This window comes from Ranitomeya variabilis, chromosome 5 (genome assembly GCF_051348905.1).
Source record: "Ranitomeya variabilis isolate aRanVar5 chromosome 5, aRanVar5.hap1, whole genome shotgun sequence".
NCBI lineage: Eukaryota > Metazoa > Chordata > Amphibia > Anura > Dendrobatidae > Ranitomeya > Ranitomeya variabilis.
In genome coordinates this window covers 675,381,945-675,407,050 of record NC_135236.1, presented here as the reverse complement: position 1 = coordinate 675,407,050, position 25,106 = coordinate 675,381,945, and the positions used below count along the sequence as shown (strand labels likewise).

General features: G+C 43.8%; 3 protein-coding genes across 3 annotated transcripts; 1 reads left to right on the top strand and 2 right to left on the bottom strand.

The window, feature by feature from the left end:
• Positions 1-4,378: 4,378 nt before the first annotated feature.
• Positions 4,379-4,772, bottom strand: LOC143774064 (histone H2B 1.1-like). The gene has a single exon (XM_077261358.1). It carries the CDS (start codon positions 4,757-4,759, stop codon positions 4,379-4,381), a length of 381 nt encoding a protein of 126 aa, XP_077117473.1. The 5' UTR covers positions 4,760-4,772.
• A 297-nt stretch (positions 4,773-5,069) lies between these two features.
• LOC143774063 (histone H2A type 1-like) lies at positions 5,070-5,580 on the top strand. Its single transcript, XM_077261357.1, has one exon. The coding sequence runs from the start codon at positions 5,095-5,097 to the stop codon at positions 5,479-5,481; it is 387 nt and encodes a 128-aa protein (XP_077117472.1). The 5' UTR covers positions 5,070-5,094; the 3' UTR covers positions 5,482-5,580.
• Positions 5,581-8,528: 2,948 nt separating this feature from the next.
• On the bottom strand, positions 8,529-15,017 carry LOC143775169 (histone H3-like). Its single transcript, XM_077263011.1, has 2 exons — positions 14,942-15,017; positions 8,529-8,947 (listed from the first exon to the last, which is right to left on the bottom strand). The coding sequence occupies exons 1-2, from the start codon at positions 15,015-15,017 to the stop codon at positions 8,529-8,531; spliced, it is 495 nt and encodes a 164-aa protein (XP_077119126.1).
• Positions 15,018-25,106: the final 10,089 nt, after the last annotated feature.

Genomic DNA, 25,106 nt, shown 5'->3' with positions numbered 1-25,106 from the left:
GAATCTGCAAAAACCCTAGTCCATGCCCTCATCATCTCTCGCCTTGACTACTGCAACCTCCTGCTCTGTGGCCTCCCCTCAAACACTCTCGCACCCCTCCAATCTATTCTAAACTCTGCTGCCTGACTAATCCACCTGTCCCCCCGCTATTCTCCGGCCTCTCCCCTCTGTCAATCCCTTCACTGGCTCCCCATTGCCCAGAGACTCCAGTACAAAACCCTAACCATGACGTACAAAGCCATCCACAACCTGTCTCCTCCTTACATCTGTGACCTCATCTCCCGGTACTTTCCTACACGCAACCTCCGATCCTCACAAGATCTCCTTCTCTACTCCCCTCTTATCTCCTCTTCCCACAATCGTATACAAGATTTCTCTCGCGTATCTCCCCTACTCTGGAACTCTCTACCGCAACATATCAGACTCTCACCTACCATCGAAACCTTCAAAAAGAACCTGAAGACCCACCTCTTCCGACAAGCCTACAACCTGCAGTAACCACCGATCGACCAAACCGCTGCATGACCAGCTCTATCCTCACCTACTGTATCCTCACCCATCCCTTGTAGATTGTGAGCCTTCACGGGCAGGGTCCTCTCTCCTACTGTACCAGTTATGACTTGTATTGTTCAAGATTATTGTACTTGTTTTTATTATGTATACCCCTCCTCACTTGTAAAGCGCCATGGAATAAATGGCGCTATAACAATAAATAATAATAATAATAATAATAATGTGAGTGTAGATGGGGGATTGAATGTGTGTGGGGGGAGATTTGTCATGGGAATGGGGGGATTTAATGTGGGGGGGAGATCTGAGGACACAAAATGAAGAGCAAAGGGGGAGATGGGGGGCATATATGAGGAAACAGTATGGGGGATGGGTGCAGACAGCTTGGGGTCAAACGGGGGAATGTATGCAGACACAGTATGAGTAGCGATGTGAAAAACGTATGTGGACAGAGTACGGGGAGTGAGGGTGTTGGGATGTGTGCATGCGTAGCATGGGAGACAGTGTAAGGGCACAGCCAGGAGGGGACAGTATACCAAGGAGGGGGAGTGTGATGAGAGAGTACAGTATAAATACTGGGCCCTATAGGGGGGACACAGTGTGAGAGGACAGTGTGAAGAGGGGGCCGGTATAGAAAGGGGAGGTCAGTGTGAAGAGCATGTACCATAAGAGGGACAGTGTGGGGGTCATATTTTGTGCAGACAATATAGTGAGGGGAAATTTTTCATTCAGGAGCATTATAATGACACTTGTATCTTTAAGGGCGTCATGTGGAGATTTTCTGCAAAAGAGCGGAGATGATGGAAGTCTGCAGAGATGAGCTGTGGATGAGAAAACTCATCATGGGGTCTGGATAAGATGAAGAAAAGGAGAACGACTCCAGAGACGACGCCATCTATCAGGTACCTGGATGTAAATGTTATTTGTGATACTGACTAACTCTCATGTTTTTATTTATGTTAGGAGCATTAAAGGGGATGTCCAGGTTTGTGATGAGTCTGCAGTCATTCTTTGTGACTGCAGACTTCTGAGTTCTCACAGTGCGCCCTGCACACTGTCAGGATTCTCTGGTGCTGGCGATTTACATACATGCGGTCACGTGCTGACTAGACACGTGTGGCCTCACTCTATGAAAATGAACTGAGCGAGGCCGGGCACGTCTAGTCGGAATGTGGTCAGAAGTATACAAATCGCATGCTTGTGCTGACATGACTGTCCACCGGCCAGGGAGAATCCTAAAAGTGTGCAGTGCATTAGTTGTGAGAATTCAGAAGCTGCGATGTCAGGATTCAGCTCTGCAGGTTCCAGTCGTCGACACATGGACACGTCACTCATATGTGATTTTCATACTCATGGTCCTGTAACAACGAGCTTCTCTTCTGCTTCTCTCAGTTTTTCACTGAACATTGGGAGCTTAAGGGCGAGGAGCTCGTCGGTACATGACTAAGTGTGAAAATCGCATACGTTCTGGGGGGGGGCGCCAAACTCGGGAACAGCCCCGGGCGGCAAAAGCTCTAGCTACGCCCCTGACAGTGGGTATAATCCTGTCATTATTTACAGCGACAATGAAGAAAAAAAAAACCCATATTGTGATGTGTGACCCTCATATAGAGCTGTATATACCGCCATATGATGTAATAGTCACATAGTGAGGAATCTGCCAGATCCACTCAGTCTGTCAGGAGCCGCCGCCATGACACCACGTGTTACACTGAGGAGAACAAAGAGCGGGAGAAACTCTCAGCCGTTGGGCGGGAATTTCATATTCAGCGCTCAGCCAATCAGCACTCAGTAGGGCTATGGCTCCGCCCACAGGGTCACTTCCCCGCAGTCATTGGTGTTAACCCTTTAGTGCCCGATGTTTCCATCTCCCGCAGAGCAGACTGCAGCCATCCGGGCGATCACCAGCCCCTCCCCCAGCAGCAGGAGCTGCGGCTTCTCACATGTGGGCGGAGCACAGAACTGTTGGGAGTTTGAATTTCCCGCACTTTTTCCTGTCATTTTCCCGCTTTTATCGCGAGGACGTTACACCTAATCACAGATCGGAGTCCTCCCCGGTGACCTCCTGCTCGGAACAATGGCGGCGTGAGACCGAGAGAAATCACTGGGATCATCACTGGTCAGGGGAGCAAAGAGTCATATCCTCTGTATGCCCCCATATAGTGCTATATACCCTCCATATTCTGCTGTGTACCCCCATATAGTGCTATATACTCTCCATATCCTGCTGTATACCTCCATATAGTGCTATATACCCTCCATAGTCTGCTGTATACCCCCATATAGTGCTCTGTACCCTCCTTGTCCTGCTGTATAATTACATATCCTGCTGTATACCCTCCATATCGTGCTACATACTCTCCATATAGTGCTATATACCCTCCATATCGTGCTACACTCTCCATATCCTGCTGTATACCCCCTATAGTGCTATATACCCTCCATATCCTGCTGTATACCCCCTATAGTGCTATATACCCTCCATATCGTGCTACACTCTCCATATCCTGCTGTATACTCCCATAGTGCTATATATCCTCCATGAACCCCCATATCCTGCTATATAGCGCTTTATACCTCCATACTGTGCTTCTCCATCAATGACAATGTGAGATTAGACCTAGAAATAGATCAGTCTTTAGTTCATCATTGATCAGGAGCCTCCACCGGTCTGGGGAGTAAAGGGTGCGTAATATCAGGGGAATGCAAGAAATTTGCAGAGAGCTCCGATCAGAACCAGCAGACACTGCTGAAAATTAACAGCCCATCTCTGGCTACAACCAGCAGAACACTGGAGGCAGCGGGCACTAGGACCCAGCGCTCTGGGAGAGAATGGGATTCAGTGAGAGGTGACTGAGCAGGAGGCCTCCATCCCATGTAATCTAATGGGCTCCTCTAACTTCCCAATACCATTATTATAAAGTGGAGCCGAAACTGGATCCCATATTCTAGATGTTGCTCTATCACTCATGAGGCCGCATACATTTGGATCACAGGATTTTCTCTTTTTTTAATTCATCCAAAAATCTTGTTTGCTTTTGCAGCTGCTGCCTGACTTTACTTATATAGCACCATGATATTCCTCAGCCCTTTATATACATTACTGCTGTCCCCAATGGGGCTCAATCTAAATTCCCCATCAGTATTGTCTTTGGAAATGTGGGAGGAAATCTGAGAAACCCACACAAACACGGGGAGAACATACAAACCCCAGGCAGATTTTGTTTTGTTCCACTTATTGTATAGGTATCAATAGTATCACTCCATCTTAGGTGCATTACTCCTCTATCCACATTATTCTTATTTGCCGAGTGTCTAATTCAGTCATCTTCACATTGTTCTGTAATATTGGACTGTGAGGATCAGTTTTTAGTCTACATAGTTTGGAATCCGCAAATACTGACTCAATCCCGTCCACAAGGTCAATAATGAGAGATATTAAATTAGTCCTAACAGGTCCTTGTGGTCCCCAATGCTCCCAGTACAGATCCTTGTGGTCCCCACTCAAACCAGATCACATTTAGGGAATGTTCCATTTACAACACCCATGTCCCCTGTCTTAAGTTCTTTACCCATCTGAATGGTGTCTAGTCCCAGCTTCTAGAGCATCTGTACAAGCCTGTCATGAGGCTCATTATCAGGCCATATACATCATATCAGCCACGTAACCAATATCCAGATGGCACTTACCTGGATTAGGCACCACTTATGAATCCCAGACCGGTGAGCAACATTTTTTTGCAAAGCTATAGGTAATATCTGATAAGTTCAGTGCAGCAGGACAGACAAGCAGCCACAGCTCTGATGTAGACAGGGTGGGTGGCTCTTAGAAGGGCCTTTGGGTTGTGGGTGCAGAGCACGGAGCAGATCACTTGGCACTGGTGTACTTGGTGACGGCCTTGGTGCCCTCAGACACGGCGTGCTTGGCCAGCTCTCCGGGCAGCAGCAGGCGCACAGCGGTCTGGATCTCCCGGGAGGTGATGGTGGAGCGCTTGTTGTAGTGAGCCAGGCAGGAGGCTTCCCCTGCGATGCGCTCAAAGATGTCATTGACAAAGGAGTTCATGATGCCCATGGCCTTGGAGGAGATGCCGGTGTCAGGGTGGACCTGCTTCAGCACCTTGTACACATAGATGGCATAGCTCTCCTTCCTGGTCTTCCTCCTCTTCTTACCATCCTTCTTCTGAGTCTTGGTCACAGCTTTCTTGGAGCCCTTCTTGGCTGCTGGTGCAGACTTGGCAGGATCAGGCATGATGAGAGCAGAATGTTCTCTTCACTGGAAAAGAAAATAATGATCCTGCTCCTCCCAGAGTGCCCGTATTTATAGACCGGCCATGCAAATGAGCAATGCTGTAAGATCACTGTTTTATTGGGTGAGAAACTCATGTGACCAATGTTCATATAATTATCTCCATCCGCTGCAGCTCATTGGTGCTTCCACAAGTCTTGTTTCCATTTATGACTTCAGATTCAGCCAATGGCAGGAGAAGAGGCGGGGCAGCAGCAGGTTATAAAAGGCGCAGGAGACAGTGTAATCTTCACACATACCACATATTTCTTTATCTGCTGATAACTGTGAGTGCAGTGATGTCTGGACGCGGCAAACAAGGAGGGAAGGCCCGTGCTAAAGCCAAGACCCGCTCATCCCGGGCAGGACTGCAGTTCCCGGTTGGTCGTGTGCACAGACTTCTCCGCAAGGGTAACTATGCTGAGAGGGTGGGCGCCGGTGCTCCGGTGTATCTGGCCGCTGTGCTGGAGTATCTAACTGCTGAGATCCTGGAATTAGCCGGCAATGCCGCCCGGGACAACAAGAAGACCCGCATCATCCCCCGACACCTGCAGCTGGCCGTGCGCAATGATGAGGAGCTGAACAGGCTGCTGGGTGGGGTGACCATCGCCCAGGGGGGCGTCCTGCCCAACATCCAGGCCGTGCTGCTGCCCAAGAAGACCGAGAGCAGCAAGAAAAGCAAGTGATCGCCACTGACCCCGTATCATCCACACAACCCAAAGGCTCTTCTAAGAGCCACCCACCCCGTCACCACAAGAGCTGATGCCACTGATCTATGGTGTCTTTTTTTTGTTTGTTTATACCCAATTACTAATGTAGATCATAAATAATGCCACCAGATAGTGATGGGATTTCTTAACTACAGACACTCCATATTATGCTGTAAACTGCTGAGTGCTTGTACCCTCTGCTCATGAAAAGCTGTAAACCTTTAAATACTGATGTATACCATCCATATACTGATGAATATCCCCCATATAGTACTGTATATCCTCTGTCCATACATTTTGTTGAATATGTCCCATATAGTGCTATATGTGCCCATATGGTTTTGGGGTCTAAGGGCCAGTACAGAGCCTCTCATCTAGCCAAGTTAGTTCTCATGCTTCGCACTGACGATGGCCAACAGTCCGAAACACCGTGTCTGCGAATTGAGATACTGATTTGACTTTTATCCTAAGTCATATTGCACGACTCGTTAGAGGGTTGATTGTGACTTGTAGGATTGCTACTTCCAACAGGTGGCGCTATAGAGTTAAGTCCTCTTTTTCGCTGAAGAGGCAATTTGCATATGGTTTTATACATTCTCTGTATAGTTTATTGAATCACTATATGGTGAGTACGCAACAATAATCCAGTTTTAGAAAAAAATCAGTTCACCTCACTAACATTTTTGCCATCAGCAACCACTGGAGATACAGGAGCGACCCACAGATATCCTCCTTAATCATATTTTCACTGATTTACCTAATGTAATCCATTGTGAATAAAATCAGTGTGGAACACCTGCTATAGTGCCCTCTACCCCTCCATATACTGCAGTATACCTTTTCACCTAACCCCTGCTCTGGTTTAATGTTAATATCCTCCATAATCCGAACCTCCCACTCTTATCCAGGACTTCTCTTGTGCTGTGCCAGTTTCCTGGAATGCACTACCCAGCCTCCAAACTAAGTGTGATTTGCCAAAATCTCTTTATACAGGCATATCACCTTATTTCATTAATCTAACTCTGCCCTCCCCCTTCTAATGTTTTCTTAGTCGGTCCCTCTTATCTGTCTCCACATACCCAATAGCACTTGGTAACTGTAGTTAGATACTGGCTGATAACCGAATCATGCAGCTTCATATGAAAACCCCAATTTATTATGATGGCCGGACTGCACATGATGCATTCATTGTGTCCTATTTCCTTATAGATTGTGAGCAGAACTGCACTCCTGGAAATGTTACTTTGTAAAGTGCTGCAGCAATATGATGTGGTTTAGCCCCCAAATGTAGTACACCGCGCTATAGTGCTGAATATATTACATATTCACAGAGCCGCCGCCATGTGTTACACTGAGGAGAACAAAGAGCGAAAAACTATCAGCCATAGTGTGGGAATTTCATATTCAGTACACAGCCAATCAGCACCATGGCTCCGCCCACAGGCAGTGTCAATTAGAGTTAAGCAGTAACCGCTTTATTTATGTCAGGACAAAGTGAGGAGCGCTAAGGCTACGTTCACATTTGCGGTCCTCGCCGCAGCGTCGGGCGCCACAGCGTCGGGCGCCGCATGCATCATGCGCCCCTATATTTAACATGGGGGCGCATGTACATGCGGTGCACTTGCGTTTGGCGCCGCATGCGTCCCTGCGGCGCCCGCGTCGGGGCGCAGAGGACGCAGCAAGTTGCATTTTTGCTGCGTCCGAAATCAATGAAAAAAAGGACGCATGCGGCGCAAAACGCAGCGTTGTGCATGCGTTTTGCCGCGTTTTTGTTTGCGTTGTGCGCTGCGGCGCCGACGCTGCGGCGCACAACGCAAATGTGAACGTAGCCTAAATGTAACACTTCCCTGGGTAGCTGCATCTAGAAAGATTTCATAAGACAATTACATCTCTGCACTTAATATTCATGTTACATTAACCCATTTTTGCTCTTGAGGCACACAAATTACCAGAAGTGAAACTCAAAATAAAAAAAAAGAAAATAAAAGCCCATCTCCACATAACACATTGGAGGTTAATGGCACAAAGATCCATTACAGGATCTGGAGTAGTGATGTGACGTTCACGAAGGAGCCGACTCAAAGAGCCGGCTCTTCACTGTGAACGATATGAGCCGGCACCTATCAGTGAGCCGCTTGTTCTCTAGTGGCTCTCTGCTCTCCTCCCTTCCCTGTGCTGCGGACCTCAGCCTGGTGGTGGAGGGGGAGGAGAGGAGCCAGGAGAGACTGTGTGCTGGAGGGGGAGAGAGGAAAGCTGCTGCTGAAAGTACTCAAATCCAAAAATAAGTCTAGAATTGCCATGAAAAACACGCAACAAGACTCAAACCACAATGTTCAATAATATTAAATGCAGTAATGTTTATTAATAATTACAAAATAACAATAATAATTTTTACCAGCAAAAAAACCTCCAAATGTAAATGGAGCGGATATATCCACATAACATCAATAAAAAAAACCTATCTGAGGAATAAATAGCAAAAAATGCCCATACAAAAGGACCTGTCTTTTAATGAGCTGCAACCTGTCAGAAAATGTGACAGTGGTGCACAGAGCTCAATGAGCATCGGTGGTGGAATAAATAGAGCTTTAATTAGTTAATTACTGCCACACAGCATGTATATTAGCGCTCACTACCTCTATCAAATTGTACCGATAAAGATTACAATTACAGAGTGGACAGGGCAAGCTAAGGAGAAACTCACATGAGGTATGATGTCCGGGTCTCACTCCTATACCCCATTGCACATTTTTTGCATTTGTTTGATGTTCTTATGATGAAAAATAATATAAACAATGTTAATCTGTTTACTAGAAGGTTTTGTGTCATTATTCTGGTGAGATTACTGAAGAGCCGATTCAAGAGCCGGCTCTTCTTGCTGAGCCGAGCCGAAAGAGCCGATTCCCCAAAAAAACCCCGAAGTCCCATCACTAATCTGGAGAGGTGAGTAATTGGCTCCTTAGTGGGAGGATTTGGTGGCTCTGAGAAGAGCCTTTGTGTTGTCTTCGGTGCCCGGAACGGATCTAAGCTCTCTCCCCACGGATCCTGCGGGCCAGCTGGATGTCTTTGGGCATGATAGTGACCCTCTTGGCATGGATGGCGCACAGGTTGGTGTCCTCGAACAGTCCCACCAGATAAGCCTCGCTGGCCTCCTGTAAGGCCATGACTGCCGAGCTCTGGAAGCGCAGATCAGTCTTGAAGTCCTGGGCGATCTCCCTCACCAGGCGCTGGAAGGGAAGCTTACGGATCAGCAGCTCGGTGGACTTCTGGTAACGGCGGATCTCCCGGAGAGCGACTGTTCCCGGCCGGTAGCGGTGCGGCTTCTTCACTCCACCAGTGGCAGGAGCGCTCTTCCTGGCAGCCTTAGTGGCCAGCTGCTTACGGGGAGCTTTCCCTCCAGTGGATTTACGGGCGGTCTGCTTAGTTCTGGCCATAGCTCTGTCTGTAGAGAGGAAGGAACACAGATGTGATGAGAGGAGCAACAAGAGCAGGGTATTTATACTCATGTGATCGTTCTCATTGGTTTATGTGAAATACGCCCCCTACACTCCATTGGTTGTCTGCATCCAATCATTATGCAGGGGAAGCACAGCACAACTCCCAGAAATCTCCTTGTTCCCTCCTCCATGAAGTGCTGCTGGGTCTCCGCAGTTCACACTGGTTACAGGCTGCGATAATGCAGGAAAGGGTCACATCATGTCTACATGAGGTTCTGCAGCAGCGGCCTCTGATGGCGCTGTACTTCCAAATCTGCGTACATTGCGCTGTATAGTGAAGCCCCCTCATCATATCACCCTAGATCCCCCCAATCCTCACATAGCGCCCCACATCTAGACACAGGATGTGAGAGGGAAATGATCACCTGTCAGTAACATGAAGGCTCTGCCCCTATATTATTATTTATTTATATAGCACCATTAATTCCATGGGGCTGTACAGGAGAAAGGGGGTTACGTACAGCGTTATAGATATCGTTTACAGTAAAAACCTATAAACACTACAATGGCGCTGACGATGGAATCAGCGGGGGGACTCGGACACTGATCACACAGCTCTGCCGGGAGAAGAAAGGGGCAGCTACTGTTTATTTCTTAGGTGAGGCGCCTTGTCTTTATCACACAGCTCCATATAGTGGTATAGCTCCATATCATATAGCTCCACATCTCCATATAGTGCTCTGAACCTCGGTATTGTGCTATATTCCCTCTGTATAGGTCCGTGTAGTGTTTTACGCCCTCCAAATTGTGCCGTATACATACATATAGTGCTGAAACCCTCCATATAGCGCTATATACTGATGTGTATATCAAAATAGTGTTTTTTCCACATATAGAGGAACGAAAAACCATCAAGGCAGCAGCTATGTACGATAACATCCAATTTTATTCTAGAAAATGAATTAAAAGTGCCTGACAGCTCCAGTGTGACTGAGACCCAAAGAGCTGGAAGGTGCAGGACTCGGTCACACTGGATCTGTCAGGGAATTTTCATTCATCTTTCTATAATACATGTGGATATTATCGTACACACCTCCTGCCTCCTCGCTCCTCTGTTTGGCCTCTGCTGGTTCCAGGCTTCTCCGTGCTGCCCCTCGGGTGAGCGGACTCTTTCCCATTTCCCCTTCTCTATCACTTTGTCCACATATAGTGAAGACTATCCCTATATACCCCGGAAATAGCGCTGTGTCTGCCCTCAGCAGTAATACTGTGCTATATGTGGCCATAAAGTGCTGAATACCTCATCTATCGTGCTATATATCGCCAGATAGTGTCACACCCCATATAATGCCTCATACACTGCATATCGTGCTGTATTCCTCTCTGTGATGCGGTCTATGCCCAAATATTACCATACACCCTCCATATAGTGCTGTATACGGCCATATATCATTTCCCTCCCTCCATATAGCGCTGTGCACCACGTGTTACACTGAGGAGAACAAAGAGCGGGAGAAACTCTCAGCCGTTGGGCGGGAATTTCATATTCAGCGCTCAGCCAATCAGCACTCAGTAGGGCTATGGCTCCGCCCACAGGGTCACTTCCCTGCAGACACTTGGTGTTAACCCTTTAGTGTCCGATGTTTCCAGCTCCCGCAGAGCCGACTGCAGCCATCCGGGCACCGGGCGATCACCAGCCCCTCCCCCAGCAGCAGGAGCGGCTTCTCCTCACATGTGGGCGGAGTACAGAACTGTTGGGAGTTTGAATTTCCCGCCTTTATCGCGAGGACTTTACATCTTCTAGTCACAGACCGGAGTCCTCCTCGGTGAGCTGCTGCCCGGATCAATTGCGACGGGAGACCGAAAGAAATCACAGATGCACATATAGTGCTGTATACCCTCATATAGTGGTATTTGCCCTCTACATCTTGCTGTATAACCCCAGTGCTATATATCCTTTATTCCCCCACATGCTGCTGTATAAATCCATATTGTGCCTTATACCCCCATATACTGCTGTATAAATCCATATTGTGCCTTATACCCCCATATACTGCTGTATAAATACCGGATTCAAGTTAGTCTGCAGTTAGCTATTAGATATTAGTTAGTTATTCGATTTTCATGTATGGCAGTTAGCTATTAGTTATTAGTTAGCTATTCGATTTTCCATGCATGGGGAATTATACATAGAGTGGATATTGTTTGGGTAAAATTTTGATCAGGACTTTGAGATGTTTATTTTGCCTACTTGTGGTCCTGGGTTATTCACATAAATCTCTTTTGTCGCACATAATCAAACGCACTCAATCGTCCGTAAGTTCAATTTGAAAATAGGTACCCAGGACCACTAGCACTCAAAATGACCAGCTCAATGTCCTGAAAAATATTTGCCAAAAAAAATATCAAGTCTATGTGTAGTTCAGAAGTTATTCACGTAAATCGCTTATGTCGCAAATAAACAAACGCACTCAATCGTCCGTAAGTTCAATTTGAAAAGAGGTACCCTGGACTACTAGCACTCAAAATGACCAGCTCAATGTCCTGAAAAATATTTGCCAAAAAAAATATCAAGTCTATGTGTAGTTCAGAAGTTATTCACGTAAATCGCTTATGTCGCAAATAAACAAACGCACTCAATCGTACGTAAGTTCAATTTGAAAATAGGTACCCTGGACCACTAGCACTCAAAATGACCAGCTCAAGGTCCTAAACAATATTTGCCAAAAAAAATATCAAGTCTATGTGTAGTTCAGAAGTTATTCACGTAAATCGCTTATGTCGCGAATAAACAAACGCACTCAATCGTCCGTAAGTTCAATTTGAAAAGAGGTACCCTGGACCACTAGCACTCAAAATGACCAGCTCAATGTCCTGAACAATATTTGCCAAAAAAAATATCAAGTCTATGTGTAGTTCAGAAGTTATTCACGTAAATCGCTTATGTCGCGAATAAACAAACGCACTCAATCGTCCATAAGTTCAATTTGAAAATAGGTACCCTGGACTACTAGCACTCAAAATGACCAGCTCAATGTCCTGAACAATATTTGCCCAAAAAAATATCAAGTCTATGTGTAGTTCAGAAGTTATTCACGTAAATCGCTTATGTCGCGAATAAACAAACGCACTCAATCGTACGTAAGTTCAATTTGAAAATAGGTACCCTGGACCACTAGCACTCAAAATGACCAGCTCAATGTCCTGAACAATATTAGCCAAAAAAAATATCAAGTCTATGTGTAGTTCAGAAGTTATTCACGTAAATCGCTTATGTCGCGAATAAACAAACGCACTCAATCGTACGTAAGTTCAATTTGAAAATAGGTACCCAGGACCACTAGTACTCAAAATGACGGGCTCAATGTCCTGAACAATATTTGCCAAAAAAAATATCAAGTCTATGTGTAGTTCAGAAGTTATTCACGTAAATCGCTTATGTCGCGAATAAACAAACGCACTCAATCGCACGTAAGTTCAATTTGAAAAGAGGTACCCTGGACCACTAGCACTCAAAATGACCAGATCAATGTCCTGAACAATATTTGCCAAAAAAAATATCAAGGCTATGTGTAGTTCAGAAGTTATTCACGTAAATCGCTTATGTCGCGAATAAACAAACGCACTCAATCGTACGTAAGTTCAATTTGAAAATAGGTACCCTGGACTACTAGCACTCAAAATGACCAGCTCAATGTCCTGAACAATATTTGCCAAAAAAAAATCAAGTCTATGTGTAGTTCAGAAGTTATTCACGTAAATCGCTTATGTCGCAAATAAACAAACGCACTCAATCATCCGTAAGTTCAATTTGAAAAGAGGTACCCTGGACCACTAGCACTCAAAATGACCAGCTCAAGGTCCTGAACAATACTTGCCAAAAAAAAAACAAGTCTATGTGTAGTTCAGAAGTTATTCACGTAAATCGCTTATGTCGCAAATAAACAAACGCACTCAATCGTCCGTAAGTTCAATTTGAAAAGAGGTACCCAGGACCACTAGTACTCAAAATGACCGGCTCAATGTCCTGAAAAATATTTGCCAAAAAAAATATCAAGTCTATGTGTAGTTCAGAAGTTATTCACGTAAATCGCTTATGTCGCGAATAAACAAACGCACTCAATCGTACGTAAGTTCAATTTGAAAAGAGGTACCCTTGACCACTAGTACTCAAAATGAACATATCAATGTCCTGAACAATATTTACCAAAAAAAATATCAACTCTATGTGTAGTTCAGAAGTTATTCACGTAAATCGCTTATGTCGTGAATAAACAAACGCACTCAATCGTCCGTAAGTTCAATTTGAAAATAGGTACCCTGGACCACTAGCACTCAAAATGACCAGCTCAATGTCCTGAACAATATTTGCCAAAAAAAATATCAAGTCTATGTGTAGTTCAGAAGTTATTCACGTAAATCGCTTATGTCGTGAATAAACAAACGCACTCAATCGCACGTAAGTTCAATTTGAAAAGAGGTACCCTGGACCACTAGCACTCAAAATGACCAGCTCAATGTCCTGAACAATATTTGCCAAAAAAAATATCAAGTCTATGTGTAGTTCAGAAGTTATTCACGTAAATCGCTTATGTCGCGAATAAACAAACGCACTCAATCGTCCGTAAGTTCAATTTGAAAATAGGTACCCTAGACCACTAGCACTCAAAATGACCAGCTCAATGTCCTGAACAATATTTGCCAAAAAAAATATCAAGTCTATGTGTAGTTCAGAAGTTATTCACATAAATCGCTTATGTCGCGAATAAACAAACGCACTCAATCGCACGTAAGTTCAATTTGAAAAGAGGTACCCTGGACCACTAGCACTCAAAATGACCAGCTCAATGTCCTGAACAATATTTGCCAAAAAAAATATCAAGTCTATGTGTAGTTCAGAAGTTATTCACGTAAATCGCTTATGTCGCGAATAAACAAACGCACTCAATCGTACGTAAGTTCAATTTGAAAATAGGTACCCTAGACTACTAGCACTCAAAATGACCAGCTCAATGTCCTGAACAATATTTGCCAAAAAATAAATCAAGTCTATGTGTAGTTCAGAAGTTATTCACGTAAATCGCTTATGTCGCGAATAAACAAACGCACGCAATCGCACGTAAGTTCAATTTGAAAAGAGGTACCCTGGACTACTAGCACTCAAAATGACCAGCTCAATGTCCTGAACAATATTTGCCAAAAAAAATATCAAGTCTATGTGTAGTTCAGAAGTTATTCATGTAAATCGCTTATGTCGCGAATAAACAAACGCACTCAATCTAACAAATTTTGCCCCAAAAATTCAGAACTCTATGTATTTTTGAAGAATTATACAAAATATGCTAACTCCACATGTGAAACATTTTATCGGTACCTCACTGTTTGCTATCACAACTTACTTGAAGTTTCCATAAAGGCTTAACCCACTAATCTATGGTTAATTCAAGGGTTGTTGAACAGATGCTAAGTTTGTGTGTGAAATTACACTTAATAAAGTTTTATGTCATCAAATTATTTATATGTAATTGTATCGTCATTCTTAACCTTTTTTTAACTTTACATAGTGGTTCTTGTGTAGACATGGGGGTCAGTGGGTGCTCTCGTTCGCTGTCCCGACCACCTTTACAAAGACAGCATGGACCATGGCTCATCCCAACTGAACGCCCGACCTCCTCAACAGTGGGTGGAACACTACTCATACAACACAGGGTGACGGAATCACAATATTAAGACTTTCTGGGATCTCCAAACAATTAATGGCATATATCACACAACCAGCAAAACACAAAATGTAACAGGCAACAGTTTCTCACCCTTCCACTGGATCACCAGGGAGTATAACATCCATTCATCAGAGCTTCCAGGGCTACTTACTCCAAGCCAGCAGCACCCCGCTTTCGGCGGGCACCCACCGAGAACGGAATAATGCCAGATTTAGGAATCTGACTGAGTACCGCAAATTCTGTAGTCAGGTGACTGGATTGTCCCAAGATGGATACCATCCTTATGTAGTCTTTGATCTCTCATCCGAATCCTTGCATTCGATGCTAAAGTCCATTTAGTCTTATAATCCATGTTCGGTTATGGCCTGCCAATCGGATCCGCAGATCAAAAATTGGTACCATGCAGCAAGAGAGAGTTGGTCACTGGACAGTCCTTCTATACCCCTGAGCTCTCAATTCAGACTTGGGTCTTCATGATTGGTGGAATAAGAGTGTGCTAGATTGGCTAGATTCCAAGCCGCAAACATAATATCCTTAGTACTAATGGTGTCTAACAGAGATGAGATAGAGTCAGCTAATTTACATAGAATCGAGCAATACAATGAAAGGTTAGCATAATTGATTTATACGAGTCTGTGACCTTCCCTGGCAAAGGTAATTACATGAGTCAACAGGAACTGTAAACCTAGACTCCTTAAGCCCCCGTCTCACTAAGCGAGATCGCTAGCGAGATCGCTGCTGAGTCACAAGTTTTGTGACGCAACAGCGACCTCAGTAGCGATCTCGCTATGTGTGACACGTAGCAGCGACCCGGCCCCTGCTGTGAGATCGCTGGTCGTGTCGGAATGGCCTGGACCTTTTTTTGATCGTTGAGGTCCCGCTGGGTAGCACACATCGCTGTGTTTGACACCTTACCAACGACCTCGTTGACGACTCAGACACTGAATCGTCATAATAGCTCCCATGTGACATCGTTGTACAGGTCGCTAAAGGTCGCTGGTGAGATGTCAAACAGTGAGATCGCAGCAGCGATCGTTGGGAAGATCTCACTGTTTGACATCTCACCAGCGACCACATAGCGACGCAGCAACGATCCCTGACAGGTCGTATCGTTGTCGGGATCGCTTTAGCGTCGCTAAGTGAGACGGGGCCTTTAGAGTCTTGTAGAAACAATGAGGGGCTTATCACATGGTAATAAACAGAATACCATCATGTGTGACCAAATTTTAAGAAACTCAACCAATAGTAGGCATTGAAAGAGTCCATGTCATCACTGAGCTGTTCTGATGTGATACACTCACTTGGAAGCCATCGAAGTATGCTATAGAGTGGCCCTACATGGAGGATTGTCTGTGAACTTCATCTGTACATGGTAAGGATTTGTGTTGAATTGGCATACTGAAGTTAACTTACACTGTAACCTCAAGTCTGAATTTCAGTGTTGTTGTGTTTGTCCTGTTTGAAAGTTAAATTTATATTTGGGTATATAAAATTTTTAATATTTTTAAGAATAAAAGTAAATGATGAGATCAGTCTCAACATTTTACTTACAAATGTACTTGCTTAATGTAAATTTTTTGAATCATTTTTGCTTTGATATCTCAAAAAGGTTAGACATTGGAGGTCTTGCTTTAAAATGTTTGTCTTAATACGAAACTGCTACAGTGTATGTATAAATATTGTTGACAAGTATCATCTTGTCAGCTAGTGTGCAAGGAAGTAGTGCTTCAACTAGATATTCATACTCTATGTATTATAGGCACAAAGTATGTGAAATTAAATTAATTGATAATAATATTAGAAAGTTTACATATTATAAATGTTTATTATATTCATGTCACTGACAATAATTTCAAAATATGTGGATTATTAAGTTTTATGTACCTGATCAAGGTTGTTGATTTAGTAGTATGGTTTTAGTAAACTGATTATTAGACATAAATTTTATTTGTTACCAATCCTTGTAATATCTATGAAATGCAACTAAAGTGAGTTGCGTCATTGTGAAAAGTGGACCATTCATGCATTTTAAATACAGTAGATAATTTTAATGCGCATAACATTTTTAGGTTGTTGGCTTAGGAATGTTTTGATGTACGAAGAGCAGCCATAGTCACATTAAGATTTTTAAAAGGCAGATAAGAGACTTTAGTTATGTCTCAGTGGTTGAGTCTATACCCATCGTTGGACTAACAGGTTTGAGTTTATGAAATGTTACAACGTGCATGTTAGCTATGGCAGGGCGTAAATTTGTGTGGCTATCTTGCATCAGGGTTGTATGATTGGCGTTCTAGTTGGCTTAGGCATGAAAATATGTGTGGTCTGTTGTCATGTTTATAGTCTTTGTGATAGGGAATGTTGTCCATTGTAAAGGTGACGTAATAACATTACATGCAGTTACATTTAAATTATAACCCTAATGTGGCACACTGAGCACTTAAAAAAAACATTACATACACTTACATTAAAATATTAAATACCTATGCCACTCTGAACACGTAATAAAAATATAAATCACATGGTTAGCTTGGTAATACAACATTGATATTTCATGAATACAAATTAAGTGTTGTGTCTGTCATTGTCCATTAGAATGTTTTTTTTAATTTCCTAAGTAACCCTAGTATGTTTCCATGAAAATGATAAATGGCACAGAATAATAATCTTTGGGTCTCAATTGGTCATTTGTGAAATTAATTCATTTGACTTATTTCATAGGGGAAGACAGTACAATCTGCTTTCTATGTTATATGTTAAAGGCTATACCTTATATCACAATTTATAAATTTGCCCAAAGAGGAGAGTGTTATTCATTTGGAAACATACTTGTTTTTGTTTTCTATCAATGTTAAATGTAAAAATAACCACACCACGCCATGACATCTAATGTCTTCTTATAGACAAATAAGCTCACTGTCCATTGCACTTCTGACAGTGATGTTTGTTTCCAGCATTCCGATACTGCAATATCGTGTAGCGGCCGATATTCGCTGTATCGGAGTTCCGATACTGAGTTCCAATACTTTTACAATATCGAATACCGGAATCAGAAGTTCCCATAATGCAATGAGCTAGTTTTATTCTATTCAGCCAATGAGAACCCTAAGAAGTGTGGGCACATCCTGTTAGGCATGTTAGCCTTGTTAACTAATGGCATGGCTGAGATTGGCTGCTCAAATGATGTCAAGATGCACTATAATGGAGTGTGGGCGGTGCGTGGGCGGAGACTGCATGTCTGTGTGTGCGGGCGGGGTCTGTGTGTGACCGTCGGGGGTCTGTGCGGGCCTGCTGAGGGTCTGTACGGGCCTCTCGGGGGTCTTTGTGGGCCTGCCAGGGGTCTGTACGGGCCTCTTGGGGGTCTGTACGGGCCTCTCCGGGGTCTGTGCGGGCCTCTCCGGGGGTCTTTGTGTCTTTGTTCAGCCATCGTCCGATGGTACGACAAGTCCCATCGGCTATGCCTGCTACAATGACAGTGATTGACACATTAGCCAATGATGGGACAGTAGTAGTCCCATCATCCGGCTAATGTGTGGATTGTAAAAAAAACAACACAAACATACATACTACATACATACATACATACAACATACTACATACATACATACTACATACATGCATACCACATACATACAACATACTACATAAATAGAACATACATACAACATAAATACAACATACCACATTCATACAACATACATACTACATCCAACATACTATATACTACAAACATATTACATACATACATACAACATACTACATACATGCTACATACAACATACATACAACATACTACATACATACAACATACCACATACATACAACATACATACTAGATACATACTACATACATACAATACATTCATACATTACATACATATAGACATACAGTACATATAACATAGAGTACATACTCACCATAACTTGTCACTTTGTTCCCCGAATCCAGTGTCATCTGTAAAAAAAATATTAAAATAACAAACTAACAATATACTCCCTGTCCGCTGAAATCCACGAGTGTCCCACGACGATTTCCTGTGGAGAGCAGCATCAGCTGATGAGACCGCTCTCTAGGGGCTCCAGGAATACAATGACGGGAGGAAGGTATCCTTCCGCACTGTATTCCTCCGCCACTGTAAAATCTAGTCCCTAGTCTCACTTTTGGCATTGCTGTGAGAAAGTTCCCATGCAGCTTTTGCCATAAAGTGAGACCAGTGAACTACAGTAACCTCTCAGTGATGCACTGCAGGAGCCATTATCTCCTGTCAGTGTGTCACTGGAGGTCCTTTAGAGCAGTGACATCACCCGATGTCACTGTTCTATGGGGGAGATCATCGTGGGACACTCGTTATTAATTGGACTGCGTCGGACAGGGAGTATACGGTTTATTATTTTACGTTTTTTGCAGGCTCTGAAGTATGGTAAGTATGGTTAAATTAATAATACTAAAATACTAACATTTTTCTCGCTGTGTCTTTATTTTGTTTTTAACTCTTTCACTACTCTAGGATTAATAATGGATAGGCGTCTTATTGACGCCTCTCCATTATTAATCCGACTTAATGTCACCTTACAATAGCAAGGTGACATTAACCCCTTATTACCCCATATCCAACCGCTACTCGGTAGTGGGAAGAGAGAGGCTAAGCCCCGAAATTTGTGCATCTCACAGATGCGCCATTTATGGGGCGGCTGCGGGCTGGTATTTGCAGCCAGGAGGGGCCAATATCCATGGTCCCTCTCTAGGCTATGAATATCAGCCCGCAGCTGTCTGCGTAGCCTTTCTGGCTATAAATTATAAGGGGACACCAACGTCATTTTTTGGGGGGGTCCCCCTATTTTTATAGCCAGTAAAGGCAAAATATACAGCTGCGAGCTGATATTAATAGCCTGGAAAGATCTATGGGTATTAACCCCTTCCCAGGCTACAAACATTGGTCCCCCAGTCGCTGGCTTTCCCTCACTGGCACCAATTTTTTTTTTTCATTTTTTTTAAATTAAACATATTTCTTTCAAGGCTGGGGTCCCACTTGCGAGAAACTCACACGAGTCTCTCGCCTCAATACCCTTCACTACCGCCGGCACTCGGGCCTGGAGCGTTCAGCTACATAGAAATACATGCAGCCGCACACTCCGGTCCCGAGTGCTGGCGCCAGTGTCGGGTATCGAGGTGCGAGACTCATGCGAGTTTCTTGCAAGTGTGACCCCGACCTAAAGGTACCGTCACATTTAGCGACGCTGCAGCGATCTAGACAACGATCCCGATCGCTGCAGCGTCGCTGTGTGGTCGCTGGAGAGCTGTCACACAGACAGCTCTCCAGCGACCAACTATGCGAAGTCCCCGGGTAACCAGGGTAAACATCGGGTTGCTAAGCGCAGGGCCGCACTTAGTAACCCGATGTTTACCCTGGTTACCCGGGGACCTCGGCATCGTTGGTCGCTGGAGAGCGGTCTGTGTGACAGCTCTCCAGCAACCAAACAGCGACGCTGCAGCGATCGGGATCGTTGTCTGTATCGCTGCAGCGTCGCTAAGGCTGTGTGCACACGTAGCATATTTTTTGCGGTTCTTTCGCGGTTTTTCGCTATAAAAACGCTATAAAACCCGCAAAAAAAACGCTAACATTAAGCATCCTATGTAATAGAATGCATTCCGCATTTTTTGTGCACATGCTGCATTTTTTTCCTGAGCGGAATCGCATTCCAGAAAAAAACGCAGCATGTTCATTAAAATTGCGGAATCGCGGCGATTCTGCACCCATAGGAGTGCATTGATCTGCTTACTTCCCGCACGGGGCTGTGCACACTATGCGGGAAGCAAGCAGATCAAGTGCGGTTGGTACCCAGGGTGGAGGAGAGGAGACTCTCCTCCACGGACTGGGCACCATATAATTGGTAAAAAATAAAAGAATAAAAATAAAAAATATCGATATACTCACCCTCGATGTCCCCCGCAGTCTTCCAGCCTCTCCGCTGCACGCTGCCGCTTCGGTTCCTATAGCTGCTGGGCGGTGAAGGACCTGCGATGACGTCAGTGTCTTGTGATTGGTCGCGAGACCGCATGTGACCGCTCACGCGACCAATGACGTCATCTCAGGCCCTTCACCGCACAACAGCTATAGGAACGGACGGCGCTGAGGTCTGCAGGTGAGTATAACCATTTTTTTTATTTTTTTTATTATTTTTAAACATTCTATCTTTTACTATAGATGCGGCATAGGCTGCATCTATAGTAAAAAGTTGGTCACACTTGTCAAACACTCTGTTTGACAAGTGTGACCAACCTGTCAGTCAGTTTTCCAAGCGATGCTACAGATCGCTTGGAAAACTCTAGCATTCTGCAAGCTAATTATGCTTGCAAAACGCTAGTTTTCTGCGGGTATATGCATGCTAATTCTGCATGCGATATTCCCGCGGCAGGAGGCGCAGAATTGCCGCGGAAATTTCCGCGGCAATTCTGCAACGTGTGAACTTAGCGTTAATATGACGGTACCTTAAAGGTACCTTCACACTAAACGATATCGCTAGCGATCCGTGACGTTGCAGCGTCCTGGATAGCGATATCGTTGAGTGTGACAGGCAGCAGCGATCAGGATCCTGCTGTGATATCGCTGGTCGTTGAACAAAGTTCAGAACTTTATTTGGTCGTCAGACCGGCGTGTATCGTCGTGTTTGACACCAAAAGCAACGATACCAGCGATGTTTTACACTGGTAACCAGGGTAAACATCGGGTTACTAAGCGCAGGGCCGCGCTTAGTAACCCGATGTTTACCCTGGTTACCAGTGTAAAATGTAAAAAAAACAAACACTACATACTCACCTTCGCATCCCCCGGCGTCCGCTTCCCACACTGACTGAGCGCCGTAAAGTGAAAGTGAAAGTACAGCACAGCGGTGACGTTACCGCTCTGCTGTTAGGGCCGGCGCTCAGTCAGTGCAGGAAGCGGACTCCGGGGGACGCGAATGTAAGTATGTACTGTTTGTTTTTTTTACATTTTATGCTGGTAACCAGGGTAAACATCGGGTTACTAAGCGCGGCCCTGCGCTTAGCAACCCGATGTTTACCCTGGTTACCCGGGGACCTCGGCATCGTTGGTCGCTGGAGAGCGGTCTGTGTGACAGCTCTACAGCGACCAAACAGCGACGCTGCAGCGATCGGCATCGTTGTCGCTATCGCTGCAGCGTCGCTTAATGTGAAGGTACCTTTAGGAGTCTAGGTTTACAGTTCCTGTTGACTCATGTAATTACCTTTGCCAGGGAAGGTCACAGACTCGTATAAATCAATTATGCTAACCTTTCATTGTATTGCTCGATTCTATGTAAATTAGCTGACTCTATTTCATCTCTGTTAGACACCATTAGTACTAAGGATATTATGTTTGCGGCTTGGAATCTAGCCAATCTAGCACACTCTTATTCCACCAATCATGAAGACCCAAGTCTGAATTGAGAGCTCAGGGGTATAGAAGGACTGTCCAGTGACCAACTCTCTCTTGCTGCATGGTACCAATTTTTGATCTGCGGATCCGATTGGCAGGCCATAACCGAACATGGATTATAAGACTAAATGGACTTTAGCATCGAATGCAAGGATTCGGATGAGAGATCAAAGACTACATAAGGATGGTATCCATCTTGGGACAATCCAGTCACCTGACTACAGAATTTGCGGTACTCAGTCAGATTCCTAAATCTGGCATTATTCCGTTCTCGGTGGGTGCCCGCCGAAAGCGGGGTGCTGCTGGCTTGGAGTAAGTAGCCCTGGAAGCTCTGATGAATGGATGTTATACTCCCTGGTGAGCCAGTGGAAGGGTGAGAAACTGTTGCCTGTTACATTTTGTGTTTTGCTGGTTGTGTGATATATGCCATTAATTGTTTGGAGATCCCAGAAAGTCTTAATATTGTGATTCCGTCACCCTGTGTTGTATGAGTAGTGTTCCACCCACTGTTGAGGAGGTCGGGCGTTCAGTTGGGATGAGCCATGGTCCATGCTGTCTTTGTAAAGGTGGTCGGGACAGCGGACGAGAGCACCCACTGACCCCCATGTCTACACAAGAACCACTATGTAAAGTTAAAAAAAGGTTAAGAATGACGATACAATTACATATAAATAATTTGATGACATAAAACTTTATTAAGTGTAATTTCACACACAAACTTAGCATCTGTTCAACAACCGTTGAATTAACCATAGATTAGTGGGTTAAGCCCTTATGGAAACTTCAAGTAAGTTGTGATAGCAAACAGTGAGGTACCGATAAAATGTTTCACATGTGGAGTTAGCATATTTTGTATAATTCTTCAAAAATACATAGAGTTCTGAATTTTTGGGGCAAAATTTGTTAGATTGAGTGCGTTTGTTTATTCGCGACATAAGCGATTTACGTGAATAACTTCTGAACTACACATAGACTTGATATTTTTTTTGGCAAATATTGTTCAGGACATTGAGCTGGTCATTTTGAGTGCTAGTAGTCCAGGGTACCTCTTTTCAAATTGAACTTACGTGCGATTGCGTGCGTTTGTTTATTCGCGACATAAGCGATTTACGTGAATAACTTCTGAACTACACATAGACTTGATTTTTTTTTGGCAAATATTGTTCAGGACATTGAGCTGGTCATTTTGAGTGCTAGTAGTCTAGGGTACCTATTTTCAAATTGAACTTACGTACGATTGAGTGCGTTTGTTTATTCGCGACATAAGCGATTTACGTGAATAACTTCTGAACTACACATAGACTTGATATTTTTTTTGGCAAATATTGTTCAGGACATTGAGCTGGTCATTTTGAGTGCTAGTAGTCCAGGGTACCTCTTTTCAAATTGAACTTATGTGCGATTGAGTGCGTTTGTTTATTCGCGACATAAGCGATTTACGTGAATAACTTCTGAACTACACATAGACTTGATTTTTTTTTGGCAAATATTGTTCAGGACATTGAGCTGGTCATTTTGAGTGCTAGTAGTCCAGGGTACCTATTTTCAAATTGAACTTACGTACGATTGAGTGCGTTTGTTTATTCGCGACATAAGCGATTTACGTGAATAACTTCTGAACTACACATAGCCTTGATATTTTTTTTGGCAAATATTGTTCAGGACATTGATCTGGTCATTTTGAGTGCTAGTGGTCCAGGGTACCTCTTTTCAAATTGAACTTACGTGCGATTGAGTGCGTTTGTTTATTCGCGACATAAGCGATTTACGTGAATAACTTCTGAACTACACATAGACTTGATATTTTTTTGGGCAAATATTGTTCAGGACATTGAGCCCGTCATTTTGAGTACTAGTGGTCCTGGGTACCTATTTTCAAATTGAACTTACGTACGATTGAGTGCGTTTGTTTATTCGCGACATAAGCGATTTACGTGAATAACTTCTGAACTACACATAGACTTGATATTTTTTTTGGCAAATATTGTTCAGGACATTGAGCTGGTCATTTTGAGTGCTAGTGGTCCAGGGTACCTATTTTCAAATTGAACTTACGTACGATTGAGTGCGTTTGTTTATTCGCGACATAAGCGATTTACGTGAATAACTTCTGAACTACACATAGACTTGATATTTTTTTTGGCAAATATTGTTCAGGACATTGAGCTGGTCATTTTGAGTGCTAGTAGTCCAGGGTACCTCTTTTCAAATTGAACTTACGGATGATTGAGTGCGTTTGTTTATTCGCGACATAAGCGATTTACGTGAATAACTTCTGAACTACACATAGACTTGATATTTTTTTTGGCAAATATTGTTCAGGACATTGAGCTGGTCATTTTGAGTGCTAGTAGTCCAGGGTACCTAGTTTCAAATTGAACTGACGTACGATTGAGTGCGTTTGTTTATTTGCGACATAAGCGATTTACGTGAATAACTTCTGAACTACACATAGACTTGATATTTTTTTTGGCAAATATTGTTTAGGACATTGAGCTGGTCATTTTGAGTGCTAGTGGTCCAGGGTACCTCTTTTCAAATTGAACTTACGGACGATTGAGTGCGTTTGTTTATTCGCGACATAAGCGATTTACGTGAATAACTTCTGAACTACACATAGACTTGATATTTTTTTGGGCAAATATTTTTCAGGACATTGAGCCGGTCATTTTGAGTACTAGTGGTCCTGGGTACCTCTTTTCAAATTGAACTTACGGATGATTGAGTGCGTTTGTTTATTCGCGACATAAGCGATTTACGTGAATAACTTCTGAACTACACATAGACTTGATATTTTTTTTGGCAAATATTGTTCAGGACATTGAGCTGGTCATTTTGAGTGCTAGTAGTCCAGGGTACCTAGTTTCAAATTGAACTGACGTACGATTGAGTGCGTTTGTTTATTTGCGACATAAGCGATTTACGTGAATAACTTCTGAACTACACATAGACTTGATATTTTTTTTGGCAAATATTGTTTAGGACATTGAGCTGGTCATTTTGAGTGC

What these genes read in the sequence shown, in the direction of transcription:
- LOC143774064 (XM_077261358.1), bottom strand. Translation starts at nt 4,759, where the DNA reads ATGCCTGATCCTGCCAAGTCTGCACCAGCAGCCAAGAAGGGCTCCAAG.
- LOC143774063 (XM_077261357.1), top strand. Translation starts at nt 5,095, where the DNA reads ATGTCTGGACGCGGCAAACAAGGAGGGAAGGCCCGTGCTAAAGCCAAG.
- LOC143775169 (XM_077263011.1), bottom strand. Translation starts at nt 15,017, where the DNA reads ATGGATTATAAGACTAAATGGACTTTAGCATCGAATGCAAGGATTCGG. An exon ending in TCAAAGACTACATAAGGATG is followed by an intron (nt 8,948 to 14,941) that starts GTATCCATCTTG and finishes TCCTCTCTACAG; the next exon opens with ACAGAGCTATGGCCAGAACT.